The sequence below is a fragment of the Antrostomus carolinensis genome, unplaced genomic scaffold, assembly GCF_000700745.2.
Source record: "Antrostomus carolinensis isolate BGI_N321 unplaced genomic scaffold, ASM70074v2 scaffold49038, whole genome shotgun sequence".
Lineage (NCBI taxonomy): Eukaryota > Metazoa > Chordata > Aves > Caprimulgiformes > Caprimulgidae > Antrostomus > Antrostomus carolinensis.
This window is the reverse complement of record NW_010333258.1, coordinates 24,852-44,767: the sequence shown is the minus strand read 5'-3', so window position 1 is coordinate 44,767 and position 19,916 is coordinate 24,852. Positions and strand designations below refer to the sequence as shown.

Here is a 19,916-nt window from a genome sequence, read left to right as displayed (position 1 = left end):
CCCGCGCTGAGGGCGGTGCGTGAGCGCTGTTCCGAGGGTGCTGTGCCCCCCAGCCCGGCCTCCTCCCTCAGGTGCGGGGCACGGGCGTGCTCATGACGCCCACAGGCGACCTCTGCGGAAGGCGCATCGCCGCCGCTTCGAATGAAGTTCTCAGGTTTAGCAATAAAGTGACTTTCCGTCAGGTAACTGAGAAGAACCCGAAATAGGGACATTCCCATACAAACGGTGCTGGGTTCTCAGGTGTGTTCAGATTTGCTTCCGTCTATCTGCTGGTAGATGCTGGAGGCATGAAAAATACCTGTTAGGTTAGTGTTGTGTGAGTGGTGGAGAAGGTTTGCTTTATGCAGAAAACGAGCGGTTTGTTTGGGTTTGTTTTTTTTTAACCACTAGCCTTGGATAACTTAAAAAATGTTTATTGCTTATTAACCCAAATCTTAATGGCAAAGGATATTTTTTTGGAAAGTCATGAGTGAGATTATGATTCTGTTTATAATTTTAACTGTCATGGTTGCTGACTAGCAGGTTGTACTTAGGTTAAAGGAGTAAAGAACCCTATCTGGTGTATTGCCAAACTCTGAGGTATGCACAACATTTATTAATTCTACTGGGAGGTGTTTTGAACTATGCTTTTTACTTGCCAGCTCCCACCAGCCTGGGATCTGCCCATCCTCTAGACACCACACCAAGAGGAAAATCTAAAAGAATAGGTTGCATTTCTTGTATATTTGGTCCAGTCAGTATAGTGAGTTTTTCAAAGTTTTAGCAACTCAGACTGGGGTTGGCTTCTTTTTCTAACCAGTTCTACATTACCCCCTGATGGCACTGCAGCTGTTGATACTCAGTCTTCCAGTATAGAGATGTTCTAGCCACATTCAGGAGCCTTTCTGGTAATGACACTTGGTGCAGGGAATAGTAGATGTAATAAGATCCCAAATTACAGCTTCTAGGAAGAGAGGAGCTGCTCTGCCAGGCAAAGGTACAGTAAAATTCTCTAATAGTAAGACCTTATATTTTAAAATTCTGGTAATTTAGCTTTTAGGTTTGTTATGCATAGTCTGTGTCAGCACAGGCTGTCTTGAAGATCAAATTACACAGAAAAAGATGTTAAGTTTGACTCTGGGATCTAGATTTCAGTTACTAGCACTGTTCATGAGTTACATTTTGGTCTACTGGAAGTTTTTCTATGAGAATTTTTGACAAAACTTAAAGGAACAAAATTTGTTTGTTTTATATTTTAACCAATATTGTACTTTGTTTTTAACAACCATATTTCAGTATAAGTTATAAAAATTAAGTATTAACTCAGAACCACATTTATGGTGGCGTATATCAAATTTCACACATTCAGCTTGTGAGAACTTGAGAACTTGATGGGCGACTTTGGTATCTCTCTGATAGATGACTCTTCTCAGAGCTGATATGAAGCCAAAGTCCATCATAATACAGAGATCACAGGGTATGTTGTATTTAGCATGATATGCAAAACTGAGGTGTCTTTTGCAGTCATTACAGTAGTTTTATTGTAAAAGGTGATGCAGTAATATAAATACGCTGTCCATATTTCATTCCTCCAACCACCTCTGTCTCATACTCTTACAAACCTTCCGAAACCATTTATAAATGTAAGTACTGCCTGAAACTGAAGTATTGCTGTACACTCTCCCTGTCCTGCTAGATTGCTGAGTTGCAGCAACCTCTAGAGTGCAAAGTAATTTTGTATATGATTTCTTACAATTATGTTGTCAAGCTTAATTACTTTTAGGTAGAAGATAAATTACAAATTTATCAGTAGCCCTCCTGAACAGAGCAGTGGTAGTAATTAACCCTACTCACAGTAGTAAGCATTATAGATAGCATTATTTACAGTCTGAAGTGTTCTACAGGTAAGATGATGCAGTGATTTTTGCTGAAAGCAAATTTGCAGAATCCAGAGAGGCAACGAAAGGCTTTGCATAACTCTTAAAAATTGTCTCTGTAGACATGGACTGTAAATTTTTAATTTTTGCTTGGGAAGGTATAAAAAGAATCCCTGGGTTTGCTTTTACTCATGAATGTGGATGGTGGAGTAGAAATAACAAGTACATGCATATTATCACAAAAGAAGAGTGGTTTATATCTTTTTTTTTTTTCTCTATATTCTTTAAGAACATAAATCTAGTCTGTGAAAATGATGAACCTTTTATACATCTGACAAGAGAAAATAGCAAAAAAATGAAAAGGTGGAGTTTTAAAGTTCGGAATGCATTTTAATGTTTGAAATGTTTGTGTCCAGCTAACTGATTTACTGGAGATTATTTACTAGGAGGTTTGGACTTGCATATTTTGTCATGGAAAAAATTGTTCAGTTCTTTCCAGGGTATTAGGTCAGTTTGATTAAATTGTTCAGAAAATACTGTAGCTGGAGAATTCTAAACATTTCCCTGGTGTATCCAGAGAGGCATATTGACTGTGCTACAAGGATTGGTTCTTGCAGTATGATTCTTCAAAGTTTTAAAAACACAATTTGGTCTCATCTGCTCAGGTAGAACCAAGCTACAGGCACAGTAGGGGACTAATGTTTATGACTACATTTCTCAAGGTGAGTTTTCCTTGGAGGCCCTAAAACAATAATTTGAAATATACAAAATAAACCTTATTCTGCTTGTGCTCACTGTTGTAATCATATGGCACCAAGTTAATGAGTGACTTCACATCTGTAAGGGAATAACAGATACTTTCAAGTAAAGTTAAGTCAAAATGATATCTTGGAAGTTCATTTCTAATAGTTAATGGTGATAATAGACATTATTTTGCTATATCTGAGGCAAATTTCCTGTGCAAATGGGTGTCATGAGTGCTTGCTGTGCATCTGCCCACAGCCTACTTGCTCAATATTGCTCTCTTCCTCCTCAGGGGTTTTAACCCTTTAAGTCAAATTTTTTGTGGTGGGACAGAGAAATGACAAAAGTAGAGGATGTCTGTGAAAATCTGTATTTGCTTAGAAAACACAAATCTAGATAAAGTCCCAGTGCTGAGAGAGAGGCTGTAACATGAATTGAACTGCTACCAGGATGGATGGGCTTGGCAATGAGCATATGTACATTAGCCAGCTAATAAACATTTTTAGAGATCACAATCTGACACAGCACAGGCTGCCTTTTGCCCAGCCAATAATTAAGGGATGTGGCAAAGTACTGTAGAGAGGTCTAGAGAACCCAGATAATTCCTGAAGCTGTGGCAGCAGTGGGGAGTGTAAAGGATGGAGGACAGAAATCCAGGCTTCATCCTTTTGGGAGCTGCACTAGTTTGCTGGGGGGAAGAAGGGAATGAAAATTTTACCAACTCGCTCTTTTTATTTAAGAATGTGTTTCTGGTCTTAGAACAGCCTTTAAACAGAGAAATATAAAGATAACTGCTTTCTCCTCTTCTGCCAGTTCAGATGAGGCCTCTTTTGTTTAAAGTGTGCTTTGTGCCTCAGGGAAATTTATACGGTTGGTCAGACCCATGTTTTATTGCGTCTTCTAAAACAGCTGGAGCTTTTCTGCTTTCTTTGTTTATTTTCTTCTCTGATCATTTAGTCAATGCAATCAATAATGCTGCTTTAAAAAGGAATGTATCAGTTGCTTTCCATTTTTCGGTTTTTAAGACCAAAGCTCTTAGTGCTGCTAAGGATGTGTATCTCCACTTGGAAGTTATTTGGCACTGTAGTGCCATAAGGCTCAAGGTTATAATATTTAGCTTACTTGCTGTTGTATGCAAACATTTTTTTCCTAGTTTGGGCTGGTGTCTAAAGTGTTACATGTATTAAAAAATGCATTCTCTGCATTAATCTTTGGAGGACCTGGCGTTTTAATGCATACAGCGTTTTAAAAGGCCTTGGATCAAGATCTTAAAAGTTAAACATCTGCAACTTCTTCCCAATGGTCTGAATATTTTAAGTTTTGAATTCTGAATTTTGTCATCAACAACTCTGTGACTGAAGACAAATTATTTAACTTCATTCTGTCTTTGAGCTTACTTTTTAAAAAAGCGTAACCCAGTGTTTTATTGTCATGAGTATTAATATATTTCAAGTGATTTTTGAACCATAATTCTTCATTTGAATCAATACAGAACTACCTTAGAATAAATATATTTCTATCAAAAAATAATACAAGTAAATTACTTATTACACATTACAGGAAACAATAATTTGTTGAAGAGAAGCTCAAAGGCTACAGAGAATATCTTTGTGTCTGAAGTATGTTATTGGACATCTCTCCAAAGACAAATAAGAAATGTTTTGTGTATCTTTGCAACAGATATAGTAATTTTAAGAAGATCTGTCTGGCTAGTAAGTTACAGTTTTGTTCTATTATGCAGTACACCTTTACACCATAGAATCTGCCAACCAGTACATTTTTCTGTTTTGTTGGTGGATCTGGGTAATACAGTGCAAATCAAAACAAAGATGGATTTTCTTTTTTTTTTTAAGGGAATTAAATCTCCTTTAATTCTGTAAATAAATAAAAGACTTTGTGCACAGATTAGTTGCATTTACTGAAATCTGAAGTGCTCTGGACCACTGTACTTTCTGGAAATTTGTATGTGTTTAAGGAATATCCGAGTGTGACCAGTGAAAAAACATTGTAGGGTTGCATTCACAGAATCACAGAATGGTTGGGGTGGGAAGGGACCTCAGGTGATCATCTAGTCCAACCCTCCCTACACCAGGTTGCACAGGAAAGTGTCCAGGTGGGTTTTGAACATCTCCAGAGACGGAGACTCCACAACCTCTCTGGGCAGCCTGTCCCAGGGCTCTGGCACCCTCACAGTAAAGGAGTTTTTCCTTAAGTTTGTCTGGAACTTTCAGTGTTACAGTTTGTGCCCATTGCCCCTTGTCCTGTCACTGGGCACCACCAAAAAGAGCCCAGCCCCATCCATGTGGCCCCCACATTTCAGGTATTTATAGACATTGATAAGGTCCCCTCTCAGTCTTCTCTTCTCCAGGATGAAGAGTCCCAGCTCTCTCAGCTTTTCCTCGTAAGGCAGATGCTCCAGGCCCCTCATCATCTTTGTGTCCCTCCGCTGGACTCTCTCTAGAAGATTCCAGATTCCTCTCTTCCTTTGCACCCCATCTTCATTACCAAAATGAGCAGAAATAATTGAATATAAGGAAGATAATTTTTAAAGTCAATATAACATTTACTAAATATACCTCAAAAATATCGGGTATAAAGTGACACTCGGCATACTGCGTGACACACTGAATCCAATTTGATTATGCAGTTATCAGGTGTATGAATTTATTTAATTCCTGTGTGTTTTAAATATGTAATGGTTATAGAATTATCCACGAGAAACATTTTGATATTTCATGGAAAATACTAAATACAGTTCTTCTAAGAAGTAATTCTGATTTTAGGTTGGTTCTTAATACTTCTCTTACAAAATTGAAATAAGAAATCAACTTATTGTTGCGTAACGCTTTATTCCCCGGCAGGGGGAATAATTATTTTGATAGGCAAGTGAAATGTTGCTTGGCTATTATCCAGCATAAATCTTTCTTCTTTAAGCTTACCAAAGGTTTTGGAAGAATGCTTTATGGTAGATTTACAGTTTTAGAATCATAGACACATACTTAAAATGAAGGTGTTTGTGCCAGAGTGGATTAATTTAAATTAAACAGTAGATTTTTATAATATTTTAAATAGGCAAGTAAGGATCGTGGTTTTAAGGTTGCAGTTTCTATTCTAATTTTACAATAATGTATCTTAAGTATTTTCCTAGAAGGGGTAGAAAAAAATCTCATGTTAATTTCGAACAAAGTAGATAGCGTATTTGCCTTTGGTTTGGTGATTCTGATTGCCGGGCAGGAGGCTGCAATAATACTTGTATGTATTATACAGCTGAATTTTTATTTTTCAGTCTACATCCTATGTTTTGGTGAGCTGGGAGATGGTGCCTGGCAGTGTTCCGCAGCATATGGGTTGGGGCACTCATGGGAAGTGTGCTTTGGTCCTGGTGGTGCCATGAATTGTGAGTTCTCCTCTGCAAAGAGGTGGAGGTTCAAGAGGAACCAGGGAGGGTGGCCCTCCCCACAGGGCCTTCGGTGGCAGGGCAGTCTCTTGGGAAATGCGAACTGGAGCTTTGCTCGATTGTACCTACTTGATGAGTTTAACTTGGGCTGACAAACTGCTCTGCAGCCTGTTCCATTTCAAATCCTTTTGTGGACAGAAACTCGGGGATATGAGATGGAAGAAAGAATTTTGGTATGAGGAGCCCTTTCTGAAAAAAATACTTTAGAAGGAGGAGAGATGTATGGCTCGGCAGACGATGAGTTCTTGCTATTTAAGGATTAGAGGTCAGTGTAGTCAAAAGCACAGACAAGAGTGTGACAGGAAGAGCACCGAGGCGAAAATGGTTGTAAAGAGCACAGAGAACAGGCAGGGAGACCAAATTTGGTTTTTGTTGTTAACTCCTGTGGTCTGGCATCAGGGAGGCTGATGTTAAATTCTGTGCTTATGTCAATTAATACTTGTTATTTAATATGTTAGAAAATTTCACAGACTTACAGAGATTTTATTTCTATAATTCTTTTTCTTTTGAAAATTTTTATAGAAGTTTTATTATCGGTAAAATTATGGCAAAAAATTCCCCCTCCACATCCTGTCAGTATCTGATCTTATCCAACAACTGAAATGACTGAGGTCTAGCTGCAGAATACTTAATGCCAAGTAATATATCAAAATTAGCATCAATTAGCCTTTTTTTCACAGTATTTAAAAGTCTGATGATTTTGGTGGTTAGAGAACTGAGAATCCAGTGACACGTTTTGACCTTGTATAAAACACTTGAGTATTCTTGTCAGTAATGGACATCCCTATCAATAAAATCACATTAAAAATATCTTCCATACAGTGAGTAAAGTACAACTTATACAAACTTAAAAAAAATGTATTGTATTCATTAACTACACCTTTCAAGTAATTGTCCTTCTGTAATTTTTTCAATTTTACTCTTTAAAGTCAACTATGTAAATATCTATATTATATATTTTACATAATAATTATAATTTATAATAAATGAAGCTAGAAGATCTTATGTAATTATGCATATGTCACATTTATACAATATATAAATATATAAAGTTAGAAATTTTACATGGTAAAAATTAATGTTGGACAGATTTTTTTTTTTTTTTAAGTATATAGCAGTGTATAAAACATTATCTGCTTTTGATATGAGCTTTGAAGTTTTATTATATAGTGGTGTTTTTAAAGCTGAGATTAATGTCAGGGGAAGATTCCAGCTCCGAAATACTTTACCTTATTAAAACCTGGTGTTTTGCTAGATGGAAATTTCATGGACTGCCTTCCGATATGCTCAGTTATTGCACGACTTGGTGACATTTGCCACAAATTTAGCTGTCTGCTGACTAGATGAACTTTAAAAAGCACAGCAAGCTAATTTGTATTGATCTGAGACTTTTCTGTACCTGCAGAACTGGACTGGCTTAGTAACCCAAGCTTCTCTGCAGAAGAGGCGCTATTACTGCATCAGCGCACTACAGAGGTTACACATCTCATCCCTGAAAAACCTCCACTAATAAGGTAGAATAAACTTCAGTATCTTTTAAAATAGCCTCTTTCTTATGTCCTGCTTATCTTTTGTTATGTGAGACCAAATCAGGAACTTTTAGGGCTGCCTTTTCATTTCACTGTTCAGTATTTAAAAAGGGCTGAACTGAGTCATATATAAAAGTATGAATAATGCTTTCATGTCCTTTAACTTAAAATAATGAGAAATTATACTTATGCAATTACATTCCCATTTTCTTTTCTCACAGCTGTATTTAAATCATTGTTATTTTGGCATGGAAAGGGAACCGAGTGATCATGATTCTTCATTGGCTTTTGAATGTCCTAAGTGACCCTTGAAATAATGTAAAGATTAAACTTCATCTTTATGATTTGTCTGTGAAAACCAGTTCCATCAGCCATTTCACAGTTGAGTTTTTTACTTTTTAAAAACTAGTTGAAGATGTGAATTAATGAAATATTGCTTGTATCAAGTTGTGTGGCTGCGTATAACATGCTGATCACTGAAGTGGGCGATTATATTCTTTTACAAAAATGTGTTTTAAGCAGCCACATTTGCTGAAGAACTGGTTTTAACACCTTCTTTAGAATAGCTGCTATACTTGGCATATCTGCACTATAACTAACACTTAATGATTAATGGAATCAAGTTGCTGTTGCCAAGTTAAAAAACTTAAGTAATTTTTAATTTGATAAAAGCTCCTGTGTTTACTGTGAGTGTTGGTGGTCATGATAGAGAATGTCTTTGTAATAACAATCACAGCTTTTTGTATACTTACTCTTACATTTACATGGATGGTGTGATTGAAATGTAATCACTCTTCTGTTTATCAGTCATACTCTGCTTATATTTCTTAAAATCTTTTCAGGACTTTAATGTCATAAAGCCACAGAATTTACAAATTACCATTCGGATAGAGTGACATAGTATACCCACCATATTTCATTAAACTTTGAAAAATAATTTGTCAAAAAAAAGCGTACTAAGAAATGTTCGGGCTTTTTGCCTATTACTGGGGAACATTCTCAATTCAATAAAAACTAATTACTCCAAATAGTTGGTGTTTTGGGGGGGGGTTTGTTTTTCTGTTTGGGAGTGTGTGTGTGTGTATGTGTGTTTTAAAGGCCTGCTAATGGTTTTTTCCCTAGCTTCTTTGGTCTTAGTGCCCTTACATAAACTGTTCAAGATTATTTTCTGAAGTGCCTTGCTTCTAAAGTGCTGCATTTTCTTTTATTGACATACTGAGACTTGTCATTCCTTTCTTTTATTGAAAGATTCCAGTAAAACTGTTTAAAAAGAGCTTGTGCTTTAATTAAGGGTTAGAGACCTCCATTATTTCAGTTGATCATTAAGTATGGGAGTGTATGTAGTATGTACAGTCATATACACGTCTTTTGTCAAAACCATCTGTCCCTTGTGTGATCTCCGAGTAAGTCAGTGGTCTGTTGCATGTAGTGTTTGTTATTACATTATATTATATGATAATATTAATTAAGTAGTCATCAAATATTGTTCTTTGAGAGGTGGGATTTGAATTTCTCATCTGGAAGTGATTTTAAAAGTATGTTTTTGATATTTCTTATGTAAATCATAAAGAAACAAAGCAAAAAAGTCTGGACTTCTTTTCTTTTGCGGGTCACCCTGAAAGATTTCTCATCCTTTTAGCTAGACCTAAGCTGTCTTAGCAAAGTTACAAAATCTTATCAGCTCAGTCATCTTCTTTATTTTGGTGATGATAACGAATGGGTATTTATACAGATCACACGTTGAAATGGTTCTGACCATTAAAACTTTTAAGATTGATTGTCAGTAATTCCAGCAACTGAGAAAGTAAATATCATTGTTATTTAATGCAAATTTATATTACTTTCGTTGTTTGTGTTGCTCCTAACTCTCTTCTCCAAAAATACAAGGGGAATAAAGGTGGAGGGCAAAATTATTCTAAACTTTATTATGGTGATATTTCTTTACCGTTTTACCACTTAGATATATAGGTCTATATAGATATATATACTTTTTTCCAAGCAGGACTACTTCAAGATCAGAGTTGTCAGGGGACAGTGGTACAGATGAAAGTCTAAAACAGTCAAGTAAGAAAAGGAAAAAGAAAAAGAAAAAGCATCATGACTATAAGAAGACAAAAAAGAAAACTAAGGGGGACTCCAGTAGCAATGAATCGGACCTGGACACCGAGCACACAAAGGACAAAGCCACAAGAAGTGGCAGAAATCACGAAAAGGAAGCAGCAGCAAAGTATGTATTTATTAATACTATGCAAGATGTAAATTCGTTCTGTTCTTGTACTTGTCTCTTCAATTTTTTGAATTAAATTCTTGACACTGGTGGGTAAATTTCTCTAAGCTGTATATGACTAAACCTGCATTCAAAGCAGTGACAATAGAATTAGAAACACTTGTTCAATCATATCTGAAAAACTGTGACTAAAATATTCTATGAAGTACTGTTCTGCAGAACAGAGCATGGTGTAGCAGTAATGAAATGTATTTCTGAAGACACATAGAGGTTTATGGTGAGGTTTTGTAAGCATCTTGTTTCCTTTCATGGATCTTTGATTTAGTGGGAGAGTTTGGAGGGGGATTGCATTAAATGTTATTTTTAATTAGTGTAAAAGTCTTAATAGACAGCTGTGTTTGCCTTATGGTATAACTTTCTCCTCACAGAATTAACATTGCCCTTTTTTTTTTTCATATTAAGACAAAGTTTGTTGTACAGTTTAACGTTTCTTTTATGTCCAGCCATTTATTTCTCTGTGCTGTATGCTTCATACTTCTTGTTCATGGTTCATCTAGATGAGTATTTGAACAACTGAAATTGTTTTGCCAGATCTTTTTTGTTAATTCCAGGAACTCTAAAGTACTGTGTAATTAGTGGAGCTGTCATTTTTATATGGAACAAGAAAATAGGTATCTGGTGAGTAGCCTGATCTTTGAGGAGTAAAAGACCACACTGAGCATTCAGGTTTGGCATGCGTAGCTGTGCTTTTCTCAGTCTGTTGGGTTTTGATCATTTCATCCAAAGTGGCCCACTCTAACTGGCTGTGTAAGTCACCTTTCCCTGTCTTTCATCGTGTTTGCTAGTTTGAGCAGCCATTTGCCTCTCTTTGATTCCCTAGTTCCTGTTTGTTCTTTAGCATCTGCAGCTCTGGCTCTTAATTCACAGCACTGCAGCTGCTCCTGGGAACAGAGTGAGGTTTTGGTGACATTTGAGGAACTGTTCCTACGCTGGGTGCAGTCCAGGCAGTCCTTCACTTTCCCCCAATTTACTACTTTTTCCAAGGCAGATGTACCAGGAGCTGAGAGCACGGGCTTGTGGGCACGTGTCTATGCCAAGGGCTCTTAACATTGCTTCCCTGTGAAAGAGTAGCAGTGGTACTGGTGGAGTTGTTTGCTGCCTCTAGCCACCCTCACTGCCTCCCGTATGAAGACTCTGGTTTTGGCTTGTGGTGGCGAAGGCTTGGCTGTGAGAAAGCACAGTAAAAATCATTGGGATGCTAAGACCATTCTGCTCTGCCCAGTCACTCTGTCTTTGCTGGAAGGGTGTCTGGGCTGGGTGAAATGGACTTATGCGCTGAACCTGGTTCCTCAGCTGTTTGCTAGACTGTGCCAACCAGCCAGTGCTTTGCTCAAATGAAAGGGCCAAAGTTCTTTCAGGGTGTCTGTTTTCACTTCTTTCCATTAATTGTTGATCATAGAATGGTTTGGGTTGGAAGGGACCTTAAAGATCATCTAGTTCCAACCCCCCTGCCATCAGCAGGGACACTTTCCACTAGATCAGGCCACTCAAAGCCTCATCTAGCCTGGCCTTGAACACTTCCAGGGAGAGGACATCCACAACATCCTTGGGCAACCTGTTCCAGTGTCTCACCACCCTCACAGTAACAAATTTGTTCCTAATATCTAATCTAAATCTACCTTCTTCCAGTTCAAAACCATTTCCCCTTGTTCTGTCACTACCTGCCTTTGTAAAAAGTCCCTCCCCAGCTTTCTTGTAACCTCTTTGGGTACTGGAAGGCCGCTGTAAGATCTCCCCAAAGCCTTCTCTTCTCCAGGCTGAACAGCCCCAACTCTCTCAGCCTGTCCTCATAGGAGAGGTGCTCCAGCCCTCAGATCATCCTCGTGGCCTCCTCTGGACTCGTTCTAACTGGTCCATGTCTTTTTTGTGTTGGGGGCTCCAGAACTGGACGCAGTACTCCAGGTGGGGCCTTACAAGAGCGGAGTAGAGGAGGAGAATCACCTCCCTCGACCTGCTGGCCACGCTGCTCTTGATGCAGCCCAGGATACAGTTATTGGCCTTCTGGGCTGCAAGCGCACATTGTCTGCTCGTGTTCAGCTTCTCGTCCACCACCTCATTGTTGATGCTTGGTGAATATTGAGTTTTCAGGAGACTGTTTTTGAAGCTCGAACCACAAAATTGCTCTAAATGCAATAGGTCTTGTGAAATTTTAGAAAGCTTCTCCCAACTGTAAAACTAATTTACTAAGTTAAATATTTGTAATGTGAGTTCAGAGCGGAAGTTTAGTTTGGGGCAGGTGGCAGTTTACACTTAGGTTCATTTGTATAACTGTAATCCATGAAGCACTTTGATGCACACTGTTTTATCAAATGCATGGCTTTAATTACAGCTAATCAATATAATCCTTTTACAGATTATCCTCTTTTAGGAAGAAGCTGCAATTAAGAAAGACAAAAGTAAATTTTAAAAGTAGTAAATATGGCTTTTAGAGTATAGTTTACTAAGCAATTAATTGATTAAATCTAGTTACTACCTTTCATAATCTTAAATGCTATTTTTGGAAGTACAAGGAGTGCTTGCATTCTGTTTTGATAGTCTTATTAGTGTATCTCTAATTGTTTCTTTCCCAGCATATAACTTTGCAGTGATGGATCATGTACCATGACTTTGAGTATCAAATTAAATTATTATGAACTACAGAAATGCAATGTTTCCTGGGTTTTGTAAATGCTGAATGTATTCACCAGTGTTTAGAATATATTTCTCCTTTTCTTCAGTCTAGATAAGAAAACATCAAATCTTACCAGCAGTCACTTTGTTTGGCTTGATGATGTCCAGGCTTGCACAGCAGAAACCTTCAGAATAGACAAGAAACCAGACCCTGCAAACTGGGCCTACAAGTCCCTGTATCGAGGCGACATAGCCAGGTACAATACGTTGGTTTCTATTGGCATTCAAACTATCACAGAGTCACTGTCTCAAGATTCATTAACTTGAGCCTGGCTGTGAATTTTTTATGTAGAAGATGAGAAAATAAGATAACCAAATGATTTATTTCAAAATTTGACTTTGCATTGGGCAGAAATATTTTAAAAGGCAAAAGATGCCATGAAATAATGGGAATAAAGCACATGATTTTATTTTTTTCTAAAAACATTCTCTGTGCAGTAGATGGCAGGCATGTGAACTTGTAGAACTGCCATCTGGAGATGGCAGCATGGGGCAGATGCAAAAGCATGGTTTTGAGGTCAGATATCCCAAGTTCTGTTATATGTTGTCTTTGGGGAGGTGCCCCTTTGGACCTCTGTTGTTCTGTTTCTTTGTCTGAAAGGGAAATGTAGGTACTGAGTATTTCATATTAGATCTGGCAAGAGGTTTACTTCCTTGAATAGTTTGATATCCTTACAAAAAAGGTGCAGATAGTTTCTTAGCAAACAGATTCTGTGTTAGATCATGCAGACGTTGTGCCAGAGGGTGTCTGATTTAGGCATTGCTACATTTCAAATGACAATAGATGAAATTGCATATTCACCATCCTTAGTGGGTTACTGGTGCTATCGTGACCCTTCAGAACGTTTCCCTGCATTAAGGGAGAAGCCCATCCAAAAGAGCCTACACCGAGCTCGTGTATTATGTATATACACTTGTTTCTTGATGTTCTCAAGGAAAATTGTTTACTACATATAAAAGTAATTATTTGTGGAGGAGAGAGATTTATGGGTTTTATTTTTGTAATGTATATACCTTCACAGTAAAATTGCCAGGTTACAGTCCATTCCAGTTTTCTGCCACCTTTGGATTGTCAGCTATTGTTTGACATGAAAAGTGTTATTTTAGCATTGCACGTCTCTGTCTGGCACTGAAATGACATTCTCGTTAATATTTTAAGATGGTGTTTTCCTTTCTTAATCCGTAGGATTATTGTGGCCTTGATGAACCTGGTCTGTCTTTCCTCTCCACCCCCGCCCACTTCTTGGCATATGAAATGGATGGAGACTTAGGGGTAGAGAAAGATATTTTTAACCGCTGGTGTCTGATTTTTCAGTTTAAAATAATCTAACCTAAATAGCCTTAAATTATGCTGGCTGTTCTTTCTCCATGTTTGTCTGTGGGGCTTAAAATGATAGGAGGAAAAAAAAAATTATTCTGCTGAGTATGACAGATACTGTTGAACTCAGAGGAAGCTTACTATGATAATAAATGTTGTGATGGCACTGAAAAAATATATCAGTTGAAGTCTTAAATAAGAAGATAGTTACCAAGTTCTTACACTTTTGAAGGTCTATGCATACATTATTTGGGTCAGTTTGAATTAAAGTACTTCTTTCATGCTTCCTTTCAAAAAGGAGGTATCTTTTCTAACATGTAGTTTAGAAGATGTTTAATTGTATTTTTCTTTCTAAGATACAAAAGGAGAGGAGAGTCCTGTCTTGGTATAGATGCAAAGAAACAGTGTATAACTTGGGACAGTTCTGCAACAAAAAAGAAGCAGTTACAAAGGCGACCTGAGCGCTACTTCACAAAGAACAGTGTGAAGATACTGAACACAGATGGGATTCCTGTTTGCAATAAAAGTTCTCCATCTGACCCACCTGCTTTTATACCAGTTTTCCAAATGGAAAATGATGATCCTTCCGACACAACAGAAGTAAATCCTCTTGGGATTTATGATCCATCAACTACAGTGTGGCTACAAGGAGAAGGGTGCAAGAGTACAGACCATGAGCCTGTAAATACACAGCAAACAAGTCAAGAGCCTAGGATGAACATTAACTCCATTTTAATGACAAAAGTGGAAGAACATAACAAGAAAGTCAGAGAAAACCCAAGAGATATTAATGCTTGGATGGAATTTGTTTCTTTTCAGGTATGTGTTCTGACAGACCTGGTTGCTTATTATAAGTAGTAAATACATGAACATTATATTGTAGTTTCATTTGTTTAGGACTGTGTATCTTCTGTTGGTGAAGAATAAGCTGTTAATTCATCTTCACAGATGTCAGTGTTCTTCTTGTGATTCTAGCAGTGATTCTTTCTAATGCTGTAATGGTTTTTCTTTTTGTTTTAAGGATGAATTAATGAGAGCACCTAGCCCTTATGCCAGTAAGGGAGAACAGGAAGTAAGAAGAAAGTCATTGAAGTTAATCTTAGAAAAGAAACTGGCTATTTTAGAGAGGGCAATTGAAAGCAATCCGAGTAATGTTCATCTGAAACTCGCCAGGCTGAAGCTCTGTGCAGAATTCTGGGAGCCACCAGCTTTGATCAAGGAATGGCAGAAGCTGATTTTCTTACATCCCAATAATCCGGAGCTGTGGAAGAAATATCTCCTGTTCTGTCAAAGTCAGTTCACTACCTTTTCTGTTTCAAAAATTAATAGTCTCTACGGAAAATGTTTGACTACATTGGCAGCTGTACAGGATGGCAGCATGGTATCACATCCTCTACTGCCTGGCACAGAAGAAGCTATGCTAGGTAAGGTTCTTGCTATTTCATGTTATGGTCAGAATGGTCTTCATAGGAGGTGACTACATTCTCTAGAAGAATAGACTTTCCTATGTATTACAGGAAGTTTTTATTCTCTTCAAAATGCCTGGCATCCTGTTTTCTTAGCTGAGAATTAAAGCAGATATTCCAACCAAATATGGATAGAGCAGATGCTTTTCTTCCCCAGGAGGGTTTGTGATACAGCATCCAGTCAAGTCTAAGATGCCAAGCAGTTTGCAGTACAAATGTCAAGGCTGGAGAATTGCAGTCAACAGCCAAGAGATGTGCTTTTATATTTGAAAACTGTTTATTAAAAAAACCCAAACGGTTGGCTTGTGAAAGAAACAATTACATCTTGTTCAAAAGTTTTATAGTCAGTTACTTTAATCCAGAAAAGAGAAGGGACATGGGAAATCTGATGTGACATTTTTTTGAGCATCTCATTTTGTAGATGGGGAGTTTTAAACTGTACTACCATCTGATCATGCCTTTTGTATTTATTGTATGCATATATCTACCACTTACAATTTATTATATAATTATCCCTGGAAGGAAAATTAGTCAGATGGTTAGGATGCTGGACTGGATCCAGGGAAAAAACGAGCTCATGCTAAATACTGGTAGGGGTTTTAAATTTATTTGGAGCTAAATGACTTAAACGATCCCTTTTCAATTTTGCTTCTCTATGGTGAGGAGTCATTGTGATTATTAATCTATGAATATTCTGAGGAGGGGGAAATATTAGTGTCACCATTAATATGTTTGGGATTTTTTTTTTCCTCTTAAAATTTGTTTTTAATCATGAGGAGACTATTATGAAGCAGTCCACATTTCTTGCTCTGTGGCATCGTCCAAGACACCTGTATTTTTATCCAGGTCCTGTAACTGCTGTTTGAGCAATGATGCTATCTGTTATGCAATATCCAGTCTGGACTTACAAACTGAGATGCTGGGTTACAAATTGGTTTCAGATGTTCAGATCTCTTCTGCTCTTTGGTTGATTCATCTTGGATCAAGCACTGGAAAAGGAAAAGTCCTGTTCTGGCAGGTGGATATTGTACTGCCTGATAGTTTCTAATTGCTTCAACTCTCTCTGATTGCCAACACCTCAGTCACTCTGTACACTAACCACAACGAATATTCTCAGGACAAATGTTTTATTCAGCATCTTTTTTTTTTTTTTTTTTTTTTCAAACAGGAAAGCTTTTCTTTCATTTTGTTTCTCTGCACAGAACATATTTGACTCATTAAATACTGTTTGGCAACTGCTATGAGAAATATGGGGGTTTTTAATGGAGTTCTTGTAGCTAGTTAAATGTATTAGATTGACATTTTTCAAAATACTTGTTTACTGGCAATGTCTGTAGATAGATTAGAATGAAAACAAACTCAACTTTATTTGTATTTCTGTTCCACTCTTAATGTCTTGTTGTTCTGTATTAAGACTATAGTGATTATTAACACTGTTGAGGGGTTTGGGTTTTTGTTGTTGTTTGTTTGTTTTGTTTATTTGTTTTTGTTTGGTTTGTTTTTTCCTTTGGAATTCAAATGGTAGGAGTGAGGAAATTTCCTCAAGGGGAGACTTCTTGATCTGAGATTTTTTTGGTGACTCAGCTGTGTAATTCTTAGGCTGAATTTCAACTCTCAGTGTACTTATTAGAAAGATTACCAAATTGTTCGTTGAGATAAATATACAAAGAGTTTCACACATTAATTACGAAGTGAATAGCAGTGTAGATGTATGGCAGGCTTGTCTCTTCAACCTTTGACCTTTGCTAATGACAAAGTGTATGAGCTAATTTTAAATAGTGGTGGACTGTGCCATCTAGTGTTCAATTCAGTACACGGTACTATTTGCTTGGAAATAGGTGAGTGGTTTTTTTGAACATGAAAGTTAAGACAGCAGGTAAAAAATCATTTAAAATTATAGATCAGTTTTTACTTAAATTTTGAGATAACAATTCATAATATTTTAAATTTACTTGGAGCTTTTAATATAAAGCAGATGAAGGTAAGCATTCATAAATTTTGCTGTGGAAAGGGAGTCCTGTTTTTCAAAATTATTCCTACTGGTTGGGAAGAAACATCATTTTGTTTTAGGTCAGTTCAGCTGCAGAAGTGTCTGAATTAAGTATGTATTCATGCTGTTTTCAGCTTTTACCACAAAGGAAATGCTGATCCTTGCATTTCTTCAAATATCTTTTTCTTTTTTATCATGCAGAAAATCTTGGGCTATAATTTATTTTTAGCTCCAGTTTGGCAGCAAGTCCTGATGGGATATCCTCTACATTCAGACTGTTTTAATCAAAGTTCATCTGTTGGAAGCTGAAAAACTAGGAAAGGACAACATTTTCAGTGTCAGTTGGTCACAGTGCCTAAATTGGTTGAGATACTTTGGACGATTCTATTATATACTTAAACATACTTTTTTGTTGTTTAAATATCTTCAGAAATCTCAATCTCTTTGTTATCAGAAACAATCAATTGACTTGGCAGGAAAATCAGATGAAGTGCCTACATTGTATATTCTATCTGAATTCAAAATTTTATGTGCACACATCTGATTTAAATTTGAATTTACAGGAAAAGGAGTAAATAATTAGCCAGTTTTTAGTATTAAAAAAAATCAGATGATTGTTAGAAGCAACTGATGCTACCTGTGTTGTTACATGGGTGTATCTGGACACTTAAATATTATGATTGTTTAAAACCCTCCAAAGCTAATGCATTTAGTGAAGAAACAGTAGTTATGAAGAACTGCTTTCAGAACTACCAATGAATTATTTAAGTCTTGATTTATGGGTTTGGTTTTTTGTTTGTTTTTTGCAAGATTATGATTACAATTATGATTTAAAGCAATTTGGTTTATGAACAGCCACTGTTTTGTAAAGATTTGAGTGTAGTTTGATGTGATGAAATATCTCTGAAATGTGCTTGAACTGCCTTTATGTTTATAATACCTGTTCTTTCTCTAGCTCTTTCATTTAAGACTCTTGTTGCAGATATATGAACAGAAAAATTAGGGCTTTGCTTCCCTTTTTTAACTGAGACTTGAGGCTCTGTGTGTAATAGGGATATGGCAGTGACGACAGAAATAATTTATTGAAGAGCGAGGGATAGGACTCTTCTCTACTCTTCAAGCAGTAATGCTTTGACCAAAAGACAGGACTTCTCTTAACTGAGTTCTTATCTAAAGGAAAAGAAAATGGGAATCACAGTTGGAATGAAAATGGTCTATTGCCAACATTATTGATGGAACTATCTCAGGCAAAAATGAGGTGTAAAGGGTTTTTGTTATAATCATTTACTGTGTGAATTGTGATAATGCCCAATGAGGGCTGTGACCCCCTCTGACAGATGGATAAACTGAAGTTGGGACCACTGCATACAACTTTTATTCATCAGCAAGGACAGTGCACGTATGGTGTGAATAAAAAGCCACTTTTTTGGCACATTTCAAGTGGGAGGTCTTAAAGGTAATTAAACTACTAAAATATTGACATGCATTTATGCTAGTTACTCCCTGTGTTTTGGATTTTGATACTGTTCCAAAACAATTATGCTCTACAGCACTTCATGTGTGTATTTTGTATATTTGTGGACTGTAATAAAGTACTTTGCAGCAAAATTTATTTGAAATATTAAAATTTTATCTTTACTTTACAGCTATATTTATTCATCAGTGCCACTTTCTGAGACAGGCTGGCCATTCTGAGAAAGCAGTGTCTTTGTTTCAGGCTCTGATTGACTTCACCTTCTTTAAACCTGACAGCGTAAAAGATCTGCCAACAAGGGGACAGGTAGCAATTTCCTTTTAAATGGGTGTATGTCCTTATGCATTACAGAGAATGATGTAACAGAGAAATGTTGATGAATTTTTAAGGACATAGGGAAATATTTTGAATCACAACTTACTTTGTGGTTCTTCAAGGTGATGCTTGCATTTGAAAAATGCTTGTGGATCCTCTGGAACTGCATGCCAAGTGGCTGCTTCTGCTGTATATGATAAAAGTGCGATAACCAGTCATTTCATGTCATCTTTTTACTAATTAAAGATGGAAAAAAATGAGCTGGCTGACCAGTGTCTGTGTCTAGTTGGTGCTTTCTCTGCTTCTTTTCCCCAGAACTGCTGTTGTTTTGTTACTGTTGATGGAGAAACCCGATAGGATCTATAATCTCTTTTCATTCTCATCAGTTCCTGCAGATATTTCTTAGGTTTTCTGTTATCTGTTTTCCGTAATTCTTTGATGGCTACATTAGGAACACCTTCATGCTTTAAAATATCTTTTATTTGACCCATGAGATTCCATTCAGCTTATTCTGTTAAAGTACTAAGTCATTTTTTTATTGATTTGCTCAGGAGAATGTTGGGTGTGCACCCCACTAATAATCAGTAGGTTAATATTTAGAGGGGGCTGTTGCCAATGTAGCGTCATCCCACTGAATAGTGAGATGCTGCTTCCTTTTTAATGAGCGGTAGGAAGGCCACCAGGTAGGCAGCTGGGTTACTGTAGAGGGCAGAAATTTAATTTCCTTCCGTTACCTCACCTTCTTCCCCAGCAACCACTGCTGAGACTCCATTTTTTGCTCTCTAGATTAATGCTGTTACCCACCAATGG

The 19,916-nt window shown here is 37.1% G+C and overlaps 1 protein-coding gene across 1 annotated transcript in view; it reads left to right on the top strand.

The window, feature by feature from the left end:
* The first annotated feature begins 92 nt into the window (after positions 1-92).
* The window catches only part of NRDE2 (NRDE-2, necessary for RNA interference, domain containing), a 32,282-nt gene continuing 12,458 nt past the window's right edge, over positions 93-19,916 (top strand). Inside the window, exons 1-8 of the mRNA XM_010173799.1 lie at positions 93-182; positions 1,399-1,456; positions 7,463-7,571; positions 9,589-9,813; positions 12,591-12,740; positions 14,218-14,680; positions 14,883-15,285; positions 18,964-19,097. Coding sequence (XP_010172101.1) covers positions 93-182; positions 1,399-1,456; positions 7,463-7,571; positions 9,589-9,813; positions 12,591-12,740; positions 14,218-14,680; positions 14,883-15,285; positions 18,964-19,097 — 1,632 coding nt within the window. The remainder of the gene's footprint in view (positions 183-1,398; positions 1,457-7,462; positions 7,572-9,588; positions 9,814-12,590; positions 12,741-14,217; positions 14,681-14,882; positions 15,286-18,963; positions 19,098-19,916) is intronic.